This window comes from Trichosurus vulpecula, chromosome 4 (genome assembly GCF_011100635.1).
Source record: "Trichosurus vulpecula isolate mTriVul1 chromosome 4, mTriVul1.pri, whole genome shotgun sequence".
NCBI lineage: Eukaryota > Metazoa > Chordata > Mammalia > Diprotodontia > Phalangeridae > Trichosurus > Trichosurus vulpecula.
The window spans coordinates 218,130,194-218,147,654 of record NC_050576.1 but is presented as its reverse complement, the minus strand read 5'-3'; the positions used below and the strand labels follow the sequence as shown (position 1 = coordinate 218,147,654).

The following is a 17,461-nucleotide window of genomic DNA, read 5'->3' as shown; positions in this document are numbered from 1 at the left end:
CCCCCCGCACCGCCCCCCCCCGCATTTGTGTTCCCCAGAGCTCCAATCCTCCAAGCGGTAGACTGAGGTTGAGACCGTCTGGGGCGGGGGGCGCGAGGTGAGTTCCCCACCTGGGCAGTACCCTATCCTAAGGAGAGGGGGCAGAAGGGACTTGACAGAGAAGTGGGGACGGGAGTGAAAGAGTTCCGAGGACCTGGATCCTGGAAACCCACGGGAAATGTGGCGTCCACCTGGAGGAGCGAAGTAGAGTCCATTCTCGAAAGCCTCCTTCCCCCCTCCCATGGTTAGAGTGCTGGGACATGGAGACAGAAAAGCCTGGGTTGGCATTCTGCGTGATAGTGACTAGCTGTGTGACCGGGGTCACTAAACTTCTCGGACCCTTGCCTATAAAATGTGGCTACTAATACCTTGTAGGACCTGCCTCATAGGGTTGTTTTAAGGGTCATATGGGATAATGTGCAGCAAATTCTCAAGTGCTATGTTATTCTTATTAGTTGTTCTAGTAACTCTAAAGAGACCCTGCCCTTGCCGAATGAAGTGCACCTGCCTGAACTGCCCAAAGGTGCTGGAACCTGGGGGCTCCTGGGCTGGAGTGAAAAGAAATTCTTTGGGACTGCTGGAAAGAAGCTACGGAGTGAGTACAAAGTTCATTGATGGATTTACCATTAATTAAAATATTGACTGCAGCCCTAAATTTGGATTACTTTATATCTAAAACATAGTTGTAGATATTCTTCATATGTACAATACTCTATATGTGTATACATATATATATGTATGTATTTTTGCAATACATTTCATTAGGGCATGTATCCTGAGAATTTAATTTTTTTAAGGTGAACATTTATTCAGTAGTCCTAAAAGACATAATATGTATTTATCAAACTAATATAAGTAAACTTAACTTTCAAAAAATTAAATAAACTTTACTTTTAAAAGAGGCAGCATGGTATAAGAACATTAAAAAAACAAACAAACGACAGGCTTTGGAACCAGGAAGACTTGGATTCAAGAGCCACCTCTGACACATACAACCTAGGTGACAGCTGGCAAATGCTCTGAGACTGTAAGTTGCAGAGGAAGTGCTGACTGCTTTGGTGGTGGGAGTTTTGTCATCCAGGAGGTATTCATACTATAAAATCACAGGTCCACTCCCTATCTCTTACTTTAGAAATATAAACAAACAATAAAACAGAAAATGCCAAAAGGGAAAAGGACCCAGAGGTACAAAAATAGTTATAGCAGCTCTTTTTGTGGTGGCAAAGTTTTAGAAATTGAGGGGATGCCCATCAATTGGGGAATGGCTGAAAAAGTTGTGGTATATGAATATAATGGAATACTGTTGTGCTATAAGAAATAATGAGTAGGCAGATTTCAGAAAACCTGAAAAGACTTCCATGAACTGATGCTGAGTGAAGTGAGCAGAGCCACACAAAAACAGCAACATTGTATGATGACCAACTTTGATAGACTTAGTTCTTCTCAGCAATACAGTGATCTAAGACAATTCCAAAAGATTCATGATAGAAATGCTATCCACATCCAGAGAAAGAACTATGGAGTCTGAATGTAGATTGAAGCATACTGTTTTCTCTTTTTTCTTTCTCCCTTTTGTTTTCTTTTTTCCCTTTTGTTCTGATTCTTTGTTGACAATGTAACTAATGTGGAAATACGTTTAATATGATTGTACATACATAGCCTATATCAGATTGCTTGCTATCTTGGGGGGGAGAAGGGAGGGAGGGAGAAAAAAATTTGGAACTCAAAATCTTATAAAAGTGAATGTTGAAAACTGTCTTTACGTGTAATTGGAAAAAAATTAAATACTATTAAGTGGGGAAAAAAAGAAAATGCCAACTTTTTGGAAACAGGGTGTGCCTAGACATACCCAGCATACCCTGTATTCACACCTGTGATATCCATCCATCCATCCATCCATCCATCCATCCATTCCTTCATTCATTTATTTATCCATCTATCAGTCCTCATATCCAGACGTAGGTCTCTCCATCCATTTGTTGTTCAGTCATGTTCACCTCTTTATGACTCCATTTGGGGTTTTTTGGCAAAGATACTGGAATGGTTTGCTATTTCCTTCTCTAGCTCATTTTACAGGTGAGGAAAGTGAGGCAAACAGGGTTAAGTGACTTGCCCAGGGTCACACAGCTAGTAAGTATCTGAGGCCAGATTTGAACTCTGGAAGATGAGTCTTCTTGCCTCTAGGCCTGGCTCTATTCACTGTGCCACCTACCATATACATCCATACCATATATATCCATATACCATCCATCCATTTTTATATATCCATATGTACACAGCAGAATCCCACATACATATGAAAGGCAGTGTGATGTGTGGTTGAAGAGTTGACTTTAGAGTCAGGAAACTGGGTTTACTCCCCACTCTGACACATACTGGCTATGTGATCCTGGGCAAATCACTAACCTCTCAGAGTTCCAGGAAACTAATTATAAGCTGTAGAACAGTTGCTAGTCTGCATTGGTGGAGGGATCTCCCTCACCAGAAGTTCCCAACATCTGTGAAATCACACGTCCAGTAAAGGAAAAAAATATATGTGTGTGTATGTATGTATGTATTAACGTATACCTACACTGAAAAATAATACTGAGACCTTACTCAGGTTTTATACAAACCAAATTTAGGTGGAAAGTTTTGGCCCCTATTTGGATCAATATAGTAAACCGCTTTCCTTCTGAGACCAAAGCTAAAGCTTGTTACAGAAGAAAGGGCCCTAGATTTGGCATCACATTATTTAGGATCAAATCCTGGCACACATGTTGCTTCCTAACTCTGTGACTTTGGGCAGGTCTCAAACCTCACTCTCATTTGTAAAATTAGGATGTTTGGCTAAATGGCCTTTAAGACCCATTCCAGCTCAAAATCTACAATTCTGATCCCCTGGTGTCATTAATAGGTATGTGGTACCAGGGGAAGGCAGTCAAGAAACCCAAGTACATGGGGAGGTGACAGAATGGGGAGGTAGGATGACTTTCCAAAAGTAAACCTGGCAGGTTGGATGTCAGGGGCCTAGGGAAAGCGTCTAGGGACTCAGGCCTCCAGTTTTCTTCTTCTAGGACTGACTTTTTGTGCATGGAGGAATGGGTGATTTAAATGAAAGATACCATCAACCCCTCATTTTATAGATGAGGAAACTGAGAGAAAGGTGAAATGACTTGGCCAAAGTCACATAGCTAGTAACTATCTGAGGTAGGATTTGAACCCAGGACTTCGTACCTTTAAGTCCAAAGCTCTATTCACTATGTCATGTTGACTGGGGAAACACCAGTAAAAGAAAGAAAAACTTGATAGTGTAGAAGGCAGGTTTGCCTGCTTCATAGCTTTTGCCTAGGACTAGAGTTTCCTCAGCCTTTGCCCCTACCCCCACCTCTCCAGCCTGGAAAAAGTACAGGTGATCCTTGTTAGACCACAAATATATATGAACTACTACTGCCTTCTGGGGTGAGAGGTGTGGCCCATTTACCTGTGTTATATAGGACACTAAGTATTTAAGGACTTGTAACCTCCAGGAGGAGGTTCTAGTCAGAGAGGCCTTTTTGCTTCCCCTTAAACTGCAAACCTGGACCTAATAGTACTTGGATGGCAGAGGAGCTACAGTGAGGTAGCATGGATAGCAGGCCTGCCTGAATCCCAGGATCGCTGGTAATAAAGACCCCGCTGGAGTTCCCTTTGACTCCAGCTCCTCTGACCATTTCTCTGTTTTATACAGCGCCGTCTGCTGTCCTTGGAGCCTACGTCAGATCAGCAGACTTCAGAATGACAGAGAGAGCCTGGTCCTGCTTTCTAGGAATAGTTCGGAAGAGGCTTCCCGTCCTGGGATGGCTCCCCCACTACTCCCTGAAGTGGTTACAACTGGACAGCATCGCTGGGTTCACTGTGGGGCTGACTGTCGTGCCCCAGGCTCTGGCCTATGCGGAGGTGGCTGGGCTACCAGTCCAGGTGAGATAGCTGAGCTCATTCCATCCAGTACTGTGGTTCCCCTTACCCACAACCCATTTCTCTTGTGGCTTTCAATCCATATTTATCCAGCAAAAGGAGCAGAAATACATGGAAATAGCCCATGCATACACATGATGACATGAACACACATGTGCACACATATACACATATATATACATATACTTATATGATGCCCATCTGTACATTTGTGATTATATATAAAAACAGTACATGTGTATATATGTGTATATAATATAAATACTATATGTCCTGGTCAAGGGTTTTTAACTGGTTTTGGTTCATTGGACCCCTTTGGCAGTCTGGTGAAGCCTGTGGACTCCTTCTCAGAATAATGCTTTTAAATGCATAAAACAAAATACATAGAATTGCAAAGGAAACCAATTATATTAAAATAAATTTATTGCAAATTTTTTTCCTTAAAGTTCATAGATCTCAGGTTAAGAACCTCTCCTATAGGTAGTTACACACACACACACACACACACACACACACACAGAGAGTTATAGGTATATGACTATATAAAACTGTCTAGCTATATGTAACTATAAAGAGATATAAAAGTAGGTAACTAGCTAGGTAACTGTCTATCTAAATATGAATACAGAGAGGCAACCTCAGAGTTGACCTGGATTCAAGTCCCACCTTGGACAAATCATTTAACTTCTTATTAATTACCTCAGGCTACTCTTTAAGACCATGGCTAGTAGAGAAATGCTAACCTGTAAAAGTAAAGGGCATGTCCTCATCTTGGAGATCCCTATACCGATGAAATCACAAGTCTAACACCTCTCTGTCTCTGTATGTATAGTTAGACAGACAGGCAAATGGATGGATGGATGGATACATATATACACACATACACAGATACATAGATACATGGATGGATGAACAGACAGATAGATAGATAGACAGATAGATAGATAGAAGGATTAACTCTTAATTTTAAATTTTAAAAGAGGGAAACAAAGGCACAAGCAATCCAAAATCATATGTAGCAATTAGTCTTTGGACTGCAGTCAAGGACACACACAAACATATCTACACATAAACTCATTCTCCTTCCATATTCAGCGCCAACTTGAATTGGTTCTGCTCTATTGTGAGCTTTCTTAGGCCCCCGCTGGTTGTTAGTGGGGGGGGAATCTCACTATAGGTAATATATATGTATGTGTGTATATGTGTGTGTGTGTGTGTGTGTGTGTGTGTGTATGTATGTACATATAATAAAAGTTACTCTAGGTAATCTGCTCGTAGACACCTGTCAGTGCATATTTGCCCTATGTGTGGCTGTGTGTATGGATGGCACGCAATAGCTGTTTAATCAATGTGTGTTCCATTAATTGGCCCAAGCACATATACACTGTGCTTAAATATTGAGTACTGTACACATATCTAGGCACACACGCCTTAGTCACTGGCTGATGGTTTTGACCAACTCAGCAACTTCCTTATCCTTCTTGTAATCCTGTCTCTGTTTCTCTGAGCAGTATGGCCTCTACTCCTCCTTCATGGGATGTTTTGTGTATTTTTTCCTGGGCACCTCCCGGGATGTGACATTGGGCCCCACAGCCATCATGTCCTTGCTGGTTTCCTTCTACGCCTTACACCAGCCTGCCTATGCCGTGCTCCTAGCTTTCCTCTCTGGCTGTGTCCAGTTGGCCATGGGGATCCTGCACTTGGGTAAGACATCTAAACCTTTCTTCCTGGACTCTCTGGATCCATTTGGAAAGGTTTCCAATCTCATCAGCTTCTGTCTTCTACACTCAATGGTCCCACCTCTGTCTTCTCCAAAAGGATGGAGCATCCTCTTCCAAGCCAGGTCATTGGGCTGGATATTCAGGAGCTCATTTCTACCTCTTAAAGGCAGTTAGGTGCCACAGTGAAAAGGCTTGGAGTCAGAAGATCCGAGTTCACACATTGACAAGTTATTTGACCCTGTCTGCCTCAGATTCTGCATCTGCAAATTGGAGGTTTGCACCTACTTCCAAAGGTGGTCGTGAGGAAAGAATGAGAAAATTGGAAAGTACTTTTTAAATTTTGTTGTTGTTTGTCCTTTGTTTCCGAAGAGGACCATGACACCAGGGAGGTGATGCCATGACATGCAAGTAAATTGGATTTAAGTGAGGGAGGGCTGGAGCCATCTGGGTCCAGCGGCCAGATATAGATCAGGACAACTGGAGATGGCCCAGGATGCAATGGGAGACCTTGGTCTTTTCAAGCTAAGGTCTTTAACAGGTCCCAATTTGACTAAGGCAACGCCCATTCAGTGATTAAAGCATAATAAGAGACGCAGCAGAGAATGGCCTCTTTACCTAGTCAAAAAAAAAAAATCAATCCAGGAAGGGAAGATCCTTGGGGTTTCTGGCCAAAACAGAAGCAATTAATATTTATATTCATTCTGAGCCAATCAAGGCCCAAATAATGATGAAGTAGGGCTTGGCCTAGGACATATTGTTGGCAGGAGCCCGTGTTATGGAGTTTAGGCTGGTGTTTTAGAAAGAAATAAGATTAAAATTTACATTCCCTTTGGGTGGAGCACCCACAGGTAGGGGTGTGACTATGTGGACCAAAGGAACGGAAATGAAAGAAAGAAAGGAAATTTTACAGCACTTTTTAAAGTTTAAAGCACTTTGTAGCTAGCATTTATTATATAGCTCTACTCATTACTTCCTCATTCTTTGCTACTCGCCACACCTCTACTTTCTGACATCTCCAAGAACCAGAAATTGCTTAATTTGAGAAGGTGCCACTCCATGACTTTCTTTTGTGTTGGCCAGGGTTCTTGTTGGACTTCATTTCCTACCCTGTTATTAAAGGCTTCACGTCTGCTGCTTCCATCACCATTGGGTTTGGCCAGATCAAGGTAGGAACATCATCCTTCTTGGCTCTACTCCACACTATTAGGTGGTCTCTATAGGGTACCTGGTGAGCCCAGGTATCTGAGGGGCAGTAAGTCCTTAGATACAGTAACATACTAAGTTAAAGCAAGCCTTTTTTCCTAGGAACTCAAAGCACTTTACAATCATTGTCTCACTTGGTCTCAACAAATAAGGACATAGTTAAGAGGGGGCTCTCACCAACCTCTGTTTTACAGAGGAGACAGGGGAGACAGGGGGAGACAACAATTAAGAACTCCTGGCCTAGAACCTTTTTCTGCTCTCCCAGAATGGTGCTTGGGAAAAGTCTAAAAATCTCAGTTTTTTTTTACTGGAGTTAAGAAAAATAACTTGCAATAAGCTTTGAGGAGGACCCTCTCCTCTAAGGGAAGCTGAGAGACTGTTTCCGGAATTTATAGAGCCTGAAGTATCTTATTTGTCTAGGATAGTTCCCAGTGGTTCTGAAGGGAGAGAGAAGAATGAACTGACCTCTTAAGGTCCCTTCCAATCCTGGGATTCTGCAGCACACTCATATTTAACACATTTTTAGGGGGCCAATTTGCCACTTTTTTTCTAATTTATCTTGGAGATATCCAGGCAGTTGATATGAGGCCGAATAGCACCCCGCATGTGTTCTGAGGTCTCTCTGCTTGTGCTATCTTCTGGCCCCAAGAGAGCTGGCAGCGTTCTTGATCCTCTTCCTCTCTTCTCCCCTTAGCTCTCAATTCCTTGGACAGGGCTGCTCTGTGTGTGTGAGGTGGGGGGGTAGGGATGAGGGGGAGAATGGGAGGAAGCAGACATAGTGGGAGGAGATGTTAATGAAGGGATGCACTCTAGGTCTGTTCTGTTAATCCTTGCCCTTGATCGGGTAGAGCTCCCCAGTGCCCATGAGATAAAGTGAAAACACCACTCTGCTCGGCAATTAAAGGCCTTCACAACCTGGCTGCTGCCTCCCTTTCAGAGTTACTGTACATAACTCACCTTCACAGACTCTACAATCCATCCAAACTAGCCTACATGTGCTGTTCCCTGGAAATGACATTTCCACCTCCCACTTGGGTACCTTTACACAGGCTGTTCATGGATGCACTCCCTCTGCACTGCTTAGAATCCCTAACGTCCTTCAAAGCTCAGCTCCTATGTGAGGCCTTTCCTGATTCCCCTCCCCAACCCCCACCCCCAGTTGCTAGTACCTCCCTCACCCTTGAAATTGCCTTGTAGTTACTTATAATAGGTGTTCGATAAATGTTAATTTATTAACATTTCATTATTTATTTAACTAATTAGTTATTTTGTTCATTTATAAAACTTTGCACAGAACCTCCTGGGTCTACATGACATTCCTCAGCAATTTTTCCTTCAGGTGTATTACACCTTCCTCAGAATTGAGCAGACCAGGTAAGCCTTTGGTCTCCTGTTTTTTTATTTGCATTCTGTTGGGAAGGGAGGGAGGGAGAGAGAGGAGGTTCTTCACCCCCAAAAGAAACACTGTTCAGAGGTCATAGACTTGGAGCTAGAAGGGGCCTAAGGAGCCATCTGGTTCAACCTCTTCATTTTACAAATGAGGGAACTGAGGCCCGGAGGATGAGGTAACTTGCCCAATGTCACCCACTGAGTAAGGGGCAGAGCTGGGATTTGTAAGTAAGTAAGGAGGTAAGTGGCAGAGCTGGGATTTGATTCTGGGTCCTCTAACTCCCAATCTGTTCCTCTTTTCACTGTCACATGCTGTTTCCCAATTGTTTCCTGTTGCAGTTTCCATCTTGGGCCCCCACCCACGTTAGACTCCAGCCCTCAGAGCAATTGAGAAGTCAGTCAGCACCCGTGGTTGATCACTAATTCATGACATTGTTTTTGTTCAGTCATGTCTGCCTCTTTGGTGTTTTCTTGGCAAAAGATACTAGTGTGGTTTGCCATTTCCTTCTCCAGCTCATTTTACAGATGAGGAAACAGACAAAGTAACTTGCCCAGGGTCACACAGCCATTAAGTATCTGAGGCCTGATTTAAACTCAGATATTCCCGGTGCTCTATGCACAGTGCCACCTAGTTGCCTCAATATCAGGCACTTGGAGGAGTGGGTGAGCAGTAGGCATTGGAGGAGGGTGATGATGATAAAAGAGGACTAAGAGGTGGCCCCTGTCCTCAAGGAGGCTGGGCAGACAGAACATGCATGTTCAAGATAACCGAAGAATATAGCAGCATGCCAAAAGGTAAAGATGAAAATATTGTGAAATAGCGTGCCCCTCCTACCAAGAAGGTACCCTCTGGTAGAGATGAGTGATCAGAGATAGAATGAACCAGTCAAAGAAGGCTCAGAGCCATACATGGTTGGAGCCGAAAGAGCACTTTGGGATCTAACCCCTCTCATTTCACAGACCCAGGGAGGGTAACTTAGCCAAGTCACCCCAGGTCACAAAGACGGGTGATGCCTTAGGAAAGAGTAGAACCCTGGGCTCGTGACACTCATTCTTTTCACTATACTTCTGCTTCACTTCACAGGAAGCTTGGGAGGAGGGAGGCAAGGGTTGATAAAGATGAAGGAGGGTGTATTCCATCTAAGGAGAATGATACGGTTTAGATATGGGAAGGAGTAAGTCAGACAGAGAGGATATGGTTGCTCTAAACGTGGCATCCCACACTGCCCTTACAGTTTGATTCTCTGCCCACAGGGTAGGAGATGCTGTCTTAGGGCTGGTCTGCATGGTGCTCCTCCTGCTGCTGAAGGTGATGAGGGACCAGGTGCCACCCCTCCACCAGCAGATGCCACTTTGTGTCCGGCTCAGCCACCTGTTCATCTGGTCCATTACAACAGGTAAGCTAGCCCCCTGGAGGATGTTCTGAGGGACTTGACTTTGGGGAAAAATAAAAAACAAACCAATAAACCCCAGCTCCTGCTTGCATCCAGAGGCACCAGGCCATCATCTTACCATATGGACTTGCCAAAAAAGTGCAGCTAAATTGACTGACTTAGAAGTAATAAGGGGCTTAGGAAAATGAATGTGTAATGAGGGCAGTTCTGGGCAGCTAGGTGATGCAGCGGATAGAGTGCCAGGCCTAGAGCCAGGAAGACCCGGGTTCAAATTTGGCCTCAGACACTAGCTATGAGACCCTGGGCAGGTCACTTAACCCTGTTAGCCTCAGTTTCCTCACCTGTAAAATGAGCCAGAGAAGGAAATGGCAAACCACTCCAGTGTCTTTGCCAAGAAAACCCCAAATGGAGTCATGAAGAATCAGACATGACTGAACAGCAGTAACAAAAGTTGAGGAAGAGTGAGACAGTCTTTAATCTCCATGTTGCAGACTTAAAGCAATGGACTTGGGCTAGTGGCTGGTGTCCCTTCTCCCTAAAACACATAACACTATCATCAGCGAGCACCTCCAATGGCTATGGGCTCATTCTAGATATGAATGAAATGAGTGGCGATGTCCCTGCTTTCTTGGAGCTTACAGTTCAAGGCAGATGGACATATAGCCAAGACAAAATCCACAGAGACATATCTCTCTATAGCCATGTTAGTGAACATTGTTTTTTTGGGGATTTCTATTTCCTGGATCATTCAGCATCCTCTTTCCCTTCCTGGTCTAATTCCCCTCAAGGGGAATTTCTTTACAAAACAGTTTCTGGTAGGAAGCTCAGAAGTCCACAGTTCAGACACAATGTTTAAGACAATATCTGATCTTAAAGCTTTTTTGTAATTTTTAATAGGTATTGGGATATATTTTCATATAGCGGGTGGGTGCTCGGGGGGAAGGGGGAGGGAGGAGTAGCTCTGTCCCTGTGAATGCCCTTTCTTTTATTTATTTAGGTGACCATCAATTTATTTATTTGTTTATTCATGTACTTTGACATTTATTTTTTAAAATTTTGAGTTCCATATCCTTTCCCTCCCTCCACACACTCCCCCATACATTGAGAAAGCAAGCAATGTCATATCAATCACATACGTGAAGTCATGCAGAACATATGTCCATATTAGCCATGCTGAAAAAACAAAAACAAAAAACCCTAAGAAAAAATAAAGTAAAAAAATAGGTTTTAATCTGTACTCAGAACTGATCAGTTCTCTTTCTGAAAGTCAATAGCATTTTTCATCATGAGTTCTTGGGAATTATCTTGGATCATTGTGTTAATCAGAGTAGTGTCTTTCACAGTCAATCATCATTACAATATTGCTGTTACTGTGTACAATGTTCTCCTGTTCTGCTCACTTCACTTTGCATCAGTTCATATAAGTCTTCTGAGGTTTTTCTGGAAGTATCTTGCTCATCATTTCTTATAGCAAAATAGTATTCCTTCACAATCATATACCACAACTTCTCTGATCATTCCTCAACTGATGGGCATCCCCTCTATTTCCAATTCTTTGCCACCACAAAAAGAGCTGCTATAAATATTTTTGTACATATAGGCCCTTTTTCTTTTTCTGTGATCTCTTTGGGGCATAGATCTATGCTGCTGAATAGTCTTTCTTGTCATTCCACTCTTGACCACAAACCAAATACTCTGTAGTTGCTCAAACTTATGCTCCCTTTTAGTTTAATTCCCAAGGCCCCAAACCCACTGTGGGTGTGATTCCCAAGTACCAACAGTTACTCTCACTCTCAAACACCCTTAAATACATACTCTGCAATCGTTGTCTCTTTTTCTGTGCTTCTATTCTCACAGCAATCAGGATAGACTCTAAACCAGGGATCTCCAAATGTTTTTGGTGACACATCCTATCTGTAAAAACTTCTTTAGTACAAACTGCCAATGTGTGTGCATTTTTATGTAAGTATGATTATATGAATAATTATGGCCATCATAAACCATATGAAAAGAATAGAAGTTTTAAAAAGACAAGAGGAAATAATATGTCTAAAGGGTATTTGTTGCAACAATCTGGCTAGCAGCTGTTGTGGGGGTGAAAGACCAATACAAGCCCAACAACAAGAATGCTGCCAAAGCCCAGGTTCTTTTGATCAGCTTAAGTAAGGAAAGCAACGTTAAGGGGTTAACAAGCTTACTTTAATTCAGCATACAAATACCATTCACTTAGTTCACAGAAAAAGCCAGCACCCTAAACTTCAGAACAAATACAAACAAATTACAAACATCAACAGACAAACCCAATACAATTCATAGTTACCAACATCTAGGTTCAGCCCAGGAGCTCATAACAAGGGCTGGCCCAGAGTCACGCGCGCCACCATGGCTGTGGGTGAGAGCTCTGACAAAGAGAAAGCCAACCCCTAGTTTTATATCTTTTTAGGGTCAAGGGGGAGTCACACATGCAACTCACCTATGTGACCTAAAATCGTCACAAAGAGGCGACTTAAACCCACGTGGTCTGAAAGCTTCTGATGTCCCAAACATGTCAGTCAAACTCATGTGTAAACTAGGCCCTCCCCTGAGGCAAGGAGGTCACCAAGGACTCTCAATCTAATCAAGGAAACAAAGGCCAAACTCTTCAAGGGCACTTGGTTGAACTGAGTGCTAAGAGCCCTTTTTGTTTGGCAACACAGTATTTTGATTATAATTTAGTAATATAGTATATATAATTGAATTGTAGTATTTTAAAAGGATCAAATGAAATAATATCTGATCCTAGAACTAATAGGAAGCTATTGGAGTGTATTGTGTGGGAGAACGATGTGGTCAAAACTGTTTTAGGAAAGTCAGTTTAGCAGCAGTGGTGAAAATTGAGATGGATTGGGCTATTTCGGGTAGCCCAGGTGAGAGGTGATGAACTAACATTGGTGGCTGTCTGATTGAAGACAAGGGATAGATGCAAGAGATGTTGTAGAGGTGGAAATGACAAAGTTTGGCAACTGTTTAGAGAAGTGGGATGAATGAGAGTGTGGACTTGAAGCTGATACTGAGATTGTGAGCCTGGATAACTGGAAAGATGGTGGTGCCCTCAACAAAAATAAAGACGTTCAGAAGAGGGGTAGGTTTGGGGGAAGGATAAAGTCATGAGATTGGTGATGCAGGTCATAACCCATCCATGCCTGATCATCTTGTGAAACTCACTCTAACTCACCCAAAATAAAAAGGAGTAGATTTGGTGGGGTGGGGTCAGAGTACAGCAACTGCCCTTTGAAGGGCACCTGCATGTACCTGGGGATTTAGGAACTGGGGTAGGTATGCTGAGGCAGAGGGAAAATTTTACCAATAGCTACTATATAGCTGCTACTCTCAGTACCCTGTAGGTGAACATAGGCTCAAAAGAGGGCAGGTTAGGAGCTTGCAAAGCAGGAGAGGGCAGAGTAGGGAAGCTTTAGGGGATACGGGTAAAGGGTAGTAATGAAGACAAAAACTCCATGATTGGCTACCACAAGGAGAGTGGGATGCAACCCATCTTCCACCCTTTGGTTGATCACACACTCCTTGTGCATAGTCCATAGTTCCCACTTTGGAGACCCCTGCTTTAAACCACCAATGATGTAGAACAAACCTGAGGCAATTTCCCAACACTTTAAGTGCCACTCCTCCCCTAGACTTCTAGCTGCTTCTTCCTCATTATGACTGGTCCCAGGACGCATGGGGATTGGGAATAGACCTGTGATTTCTTTCACTGGCATAGGAAACTCCTCAGATGAGGAAATGACCTCTGCCAATGCACCTTCTTCACAACTTAGAGAGTTGTTCAAAGCACTGAAATATTAAATGACTTGCCTAGAGTCACTCAGCTACTATGTGTTAGATGCAGTGCTTGAAGTCAGGTCTTCTTGGTTCTGAGGCCAGATCTCAATCTCAGGAAAAGGGGACAAAATCTTCCCTCAAAGAGATAGCACTTGTGTCCCCCACCCCTTACTCTTTTAGCTTTGTAGCACCCCAGGCTTCTGATGATACTTTTGCAAAAAGATTTACGCACTAGTGGGGTTAGAAAAGACTAGGAAGATATTTTCAGGGGTTTTCTTTTTCCATAATTGTCTACACTCATAAATAGCATCATACAATGTTAGAACTGGAAGGGGCCATAGAGACTGTCTGATTCAGGGGTGGGGAACCTGCAGCCTCAAGATCACACAAGGCCCTCTAGGTCCTCAGGTGCAGCCTTTTGACTAAGTCCAAGATTTACAGAACAAATTCTTTTAGAGTTAAGGGAATTTGTTCTGTGAAGTTTGGATTCAGTCAAAAGGCCACTTGAAGACCTAGAGGGCCACATGTGGCCTCGAGACTGCAGGTTCCTCACCTCTGGCCTAATCCATCCCATTTATTTACAGATGAGGAACTGAAGCCCAGAGAGGAGAAAATCAGCTTATTTAAGGTTATACAGCTTATAAGTAGTAGAACTGAGGCCAGAGCTCGTGTTAATCCAGATCTTTTCCCACTATATCACAGATGCACATGTGTGTAACACACATGGATTCATGATGTATGCATGAACATGATGCATACGTATATGCTGTACATCCAAAGGGTATATGTTAAATCATAGAAAAGCAGCAGTTACCTGATATCTTTGGCAATAACCCAGGGAAAACAAGACTGACTTTGTTCTCTCCTTGAATGCTAATTCTCCTTTCTGTCTCCTCTTTTCTAGCCCGCAATGCTTTAGTGATACTATTTGCTGGCCTGGTTGCCTACTCCTTCCAGGTGATGGGATCTCAGCCATTCCTTCTGACTGGGAAAACTGCAGAAGGTCTCCCTCCCTTCCAGCTTCCTCCTTTCTCTGTGGCCACCCCCAATGGGACTGTGTCCTTTAACCAAATGGTACAGGTGGGTACAAGTTATGACCATCCCAGGCTACTGTTAAGTCTTCTGTGTCTGCTGCCCCCTGGTGGATGCAAGAACCCCATGGGGGTCCTAATGCTGTTGTTTGGTGATGAGATCCAAGTCCCAGCTGGAATTTCTGAATTGTTAGCAAGAAGGTGGAGATGAAGCATTGCTTTTTGGCAAAAAGATATTGGTGAAAGAATTCCAGGCTGAAAAAGAGTGGTAAAATTATTCTTTTGCCTCTCAATAGGAAGATACTAAAGGGCTATTACTTCTTTAAAGACCTGCAGAGAAAAAAAGATTCATCATCTTTCCTCAGTCATTCCTTCAGAATTCTTCAGTTTTGGCACATGGGAGAAAACAAAAGGAATGTACCTTCAAATCAATTTTGTAATTCGTAATATGAAAAATAATATAAAAAGTAATTAAATTCATTCAAGCAGGGAGGATGAATTATTATAGATTTTTATACTTGGGTGTTAATAAATACTGTTTAATAAACTGTGCCATCTGCTAGCTTCATATTTTAACTAATTATTCTTGCCAAATAGGTGCTTATCTCAGTTGATGCTAATCTAGTAAAAGAAGGCATGTTTTAAACTTTTGCATTCTTTATATTTTGGTATCCTGGATCAAAGCCCCAATCCCTCTGCTTGTCCCAGGGTCTCACAACTCCCAATATTAGAAAATCCTTTATTTATCTTTAACTTAAATCTTATATTATGTTGTAGTTAAAATGTGTTTCCTCTTCTATTATCTTTAGGGTGGAAGACAGCTAGTCTCTCTTGTCTGAAGGGTAACCTTTATTTAGCTGCCTGAGTCAGCCCTTCCTCCTGGGATATTGGGAAGCAGTAAATCCTCTAAGCTTTAAAGATATGGGTCGTTAGGGCCTGATTGGTGGGAATATTCACACTTTCCTTCTCTTCTCCCAGGATATGGGTGCTGGGCTGGCTGTGGTGCCCCTAATGGCCCTGTTGGAAAGCATCACTATTGCTAAAACCTTTGGTAAGATCTGCTTGCTAAAAATGCCCTTTCCTTGGCATGTTCCTGAATCTAGGCCTCCCTCTGTTTGGAGTTCATCTTTATAATTCCCTTAATGCCCTTACCTACCCTTCATCCCTTTACTTGGGCAGAATCATAGAACTGGAATCCCAGGGTTTCATTCACATTAATAACTGTTTTATTCTCTCTCTTTTCTTTAGCATCTCAAAACAATTACCACATTGACTCCAACCAAGAGCTGCTGGCCATTGGTAAGACCCTAGCCACAAATTTCCATAGATATGGGGCTTGTTGAGTTGTTGAATTAAAGGAATCTTCTAACTTAGGCTGTAGCAAGAATGTGGCTTTATAGAGCCCAGGAAGGCCACAAGCATTTGTTAAGTGCTTGCTGTGTGCCAAGAACTGTGCTAAGCACTTGTCTCATTTAATTCTCACAACAACCCTGGGAGGTAGGTGCTAACATCCTGATTTTACAGTTGAAGAAACTGAGGCAGACCCAGGTTAAGTGCCTTGCCCAGGGTCACACAGCTAGTAAGTGTCTGAGTTTGAATTTGAACTCAAAATTCAGCTTCCTTTGACTCCAGGCCCAGTGTGTTATCTACTGCGCCACCTAGCTGCCTAGGAGGAGATTAAAGAATACAGCCTTATCACATTAACATAACTAGATTTTTGTGAGTTCATGAGTTCCTAGTATACTTTAAACATGGAAAAACCTTGACCCTTATGGACTTGGCCAAGTTTAGGCTTAGTCTATGACATTTGGCCTATGGGCAAAAGTAGGATTTCTTTTTTTTGGTCTGTTTTTCTTGCCACCTGTTGCTGTCTTTGTTCATTTTGGTTTTTACAATGGCTCCCTGGTTAAATTAATTTTTTAAATGAGGAACAGGTTAAATTCCATTTTCTAAATGGAAAAAAGCAAGCACTAAGTATTGGACTGGTTAGAAACATTGTTTTTTTTTCCACAGTGGCAAAACCTTTGATTAAAATATGTGGAGGACTGCCCTTTTGGAATAAAAAGAAAGTTCCTTCTGATCCATTGGGATTATTGAGATACGTTGTGGAAGAAAGTAGCACCAGAAGTGCCGAAAGTTCTAGTTGGCTTGTTCACAAGGGAAAAGCTGTCTTGCCAAAGCAAAGAGAATGAACATAAGTTGTCTTTAAAGATAATAGGGGTAAGCATGATTAGGAATTAGAGAAAGTGCTTTTAAAAAGCCTCGAGTTTAACCTATTACTACCTTGAAGGATGCTACTTTCCAGGAAGCAGCTTCTAGTGTGGATAAATCAGAGAGTGTTCTGTACTTTTAAGGAATATGGATAGTTGCAAGAGAAGACTGGGAGAGTTTATATGATTTGCTTTTGTAGAATTAAATAAATCGGTTGCTAGATGCCGCAGCAGATAGAGTGCTGGGCCTGGCGTTAGAAAGACCTGAGTTCAAATGTAGCCTCAGACACTTACTCGCTGCGTGACCCTGGGCAAGTCACTGAACCTCTGTCTACTTTAGTTTCCTCGTCTGTAAAATGGGGATCATAGCAGCACCTATCTCCTAAGGTTATTATGAGGACCAAGTGAGATAACATTTGTCAAGTGCTTTGCAAACCTTAAAATATTGTATAAATTCTAGCTACCATCATCATCACCTTTGGTTCTAAGTTTAGTTCCTTTTAATTACTAATTTATCATAAATGTCCCCATTCATTTCTCAAGAACCAGCGGTAAGCAAATCACCACCTGCTGCACAGGGTTGTTGTGCTTGAGCCTAAGTTGGGGCATCTTGGCACCTGTGTGAGTTTGTTCCATTGGTGCCAATAAGTCCCAAGGTGGAACTTGATTTGTATAGAGACTGGGTAGCTTCATGAAGAAGAAATTCTGTGTCTCCAGACTGC

At 42.5% G+C, this 17,461-nt stretch overlaps 1 protein-coding gene across 1 annotated transcript in view; it reads left to right on the top strand.

Moving 5' to 3' along the window:
* Positions 1–16: 16 nt before the first annotated feature.
* Positions 17–17,461, top strand: part of SLC26A11 (solute carrier family 26 member 11) — a 56,564-nt gene continuing 39,119 nt past the window's right edge. The window contains exons 1-10 of the mRNA XM_036754707.1: positions 17–97; positions 495–634; positions 3,749–3,978; positions 5,487–5,679; positions 6,777–6,862; positions 8,194–8,273; positions 9,543–9,685; positions 14,403–14,578; positions 15,508–15,580; positions 15,778–15,828. Coding sequence (XP_036610602.1) covers positions 3,796–3,978; positions 5,487–5,679; positions 6,777–6,862; positions 8,194–8,273; positions 9,543–9,685; positions 14,403–14,578; positions 15,508–15,580; positions 15,778–15,828 — 985 coding nt within the window. The 5' untranslated portion in view covers positions 17–97; positions 495–634; positions 3,749–3,795. The remainder of the gene's footprint in view (positions 98–494; positions 635–3,748; positions 3,979–5,486; positions 5,680–6,776; positions 6,863–8,193; positions 8,274–9,542; positions 9,686–14,402; positions 14,579–15,507; positions 15,581–15,777; positions 15,829–17,461) is intronic.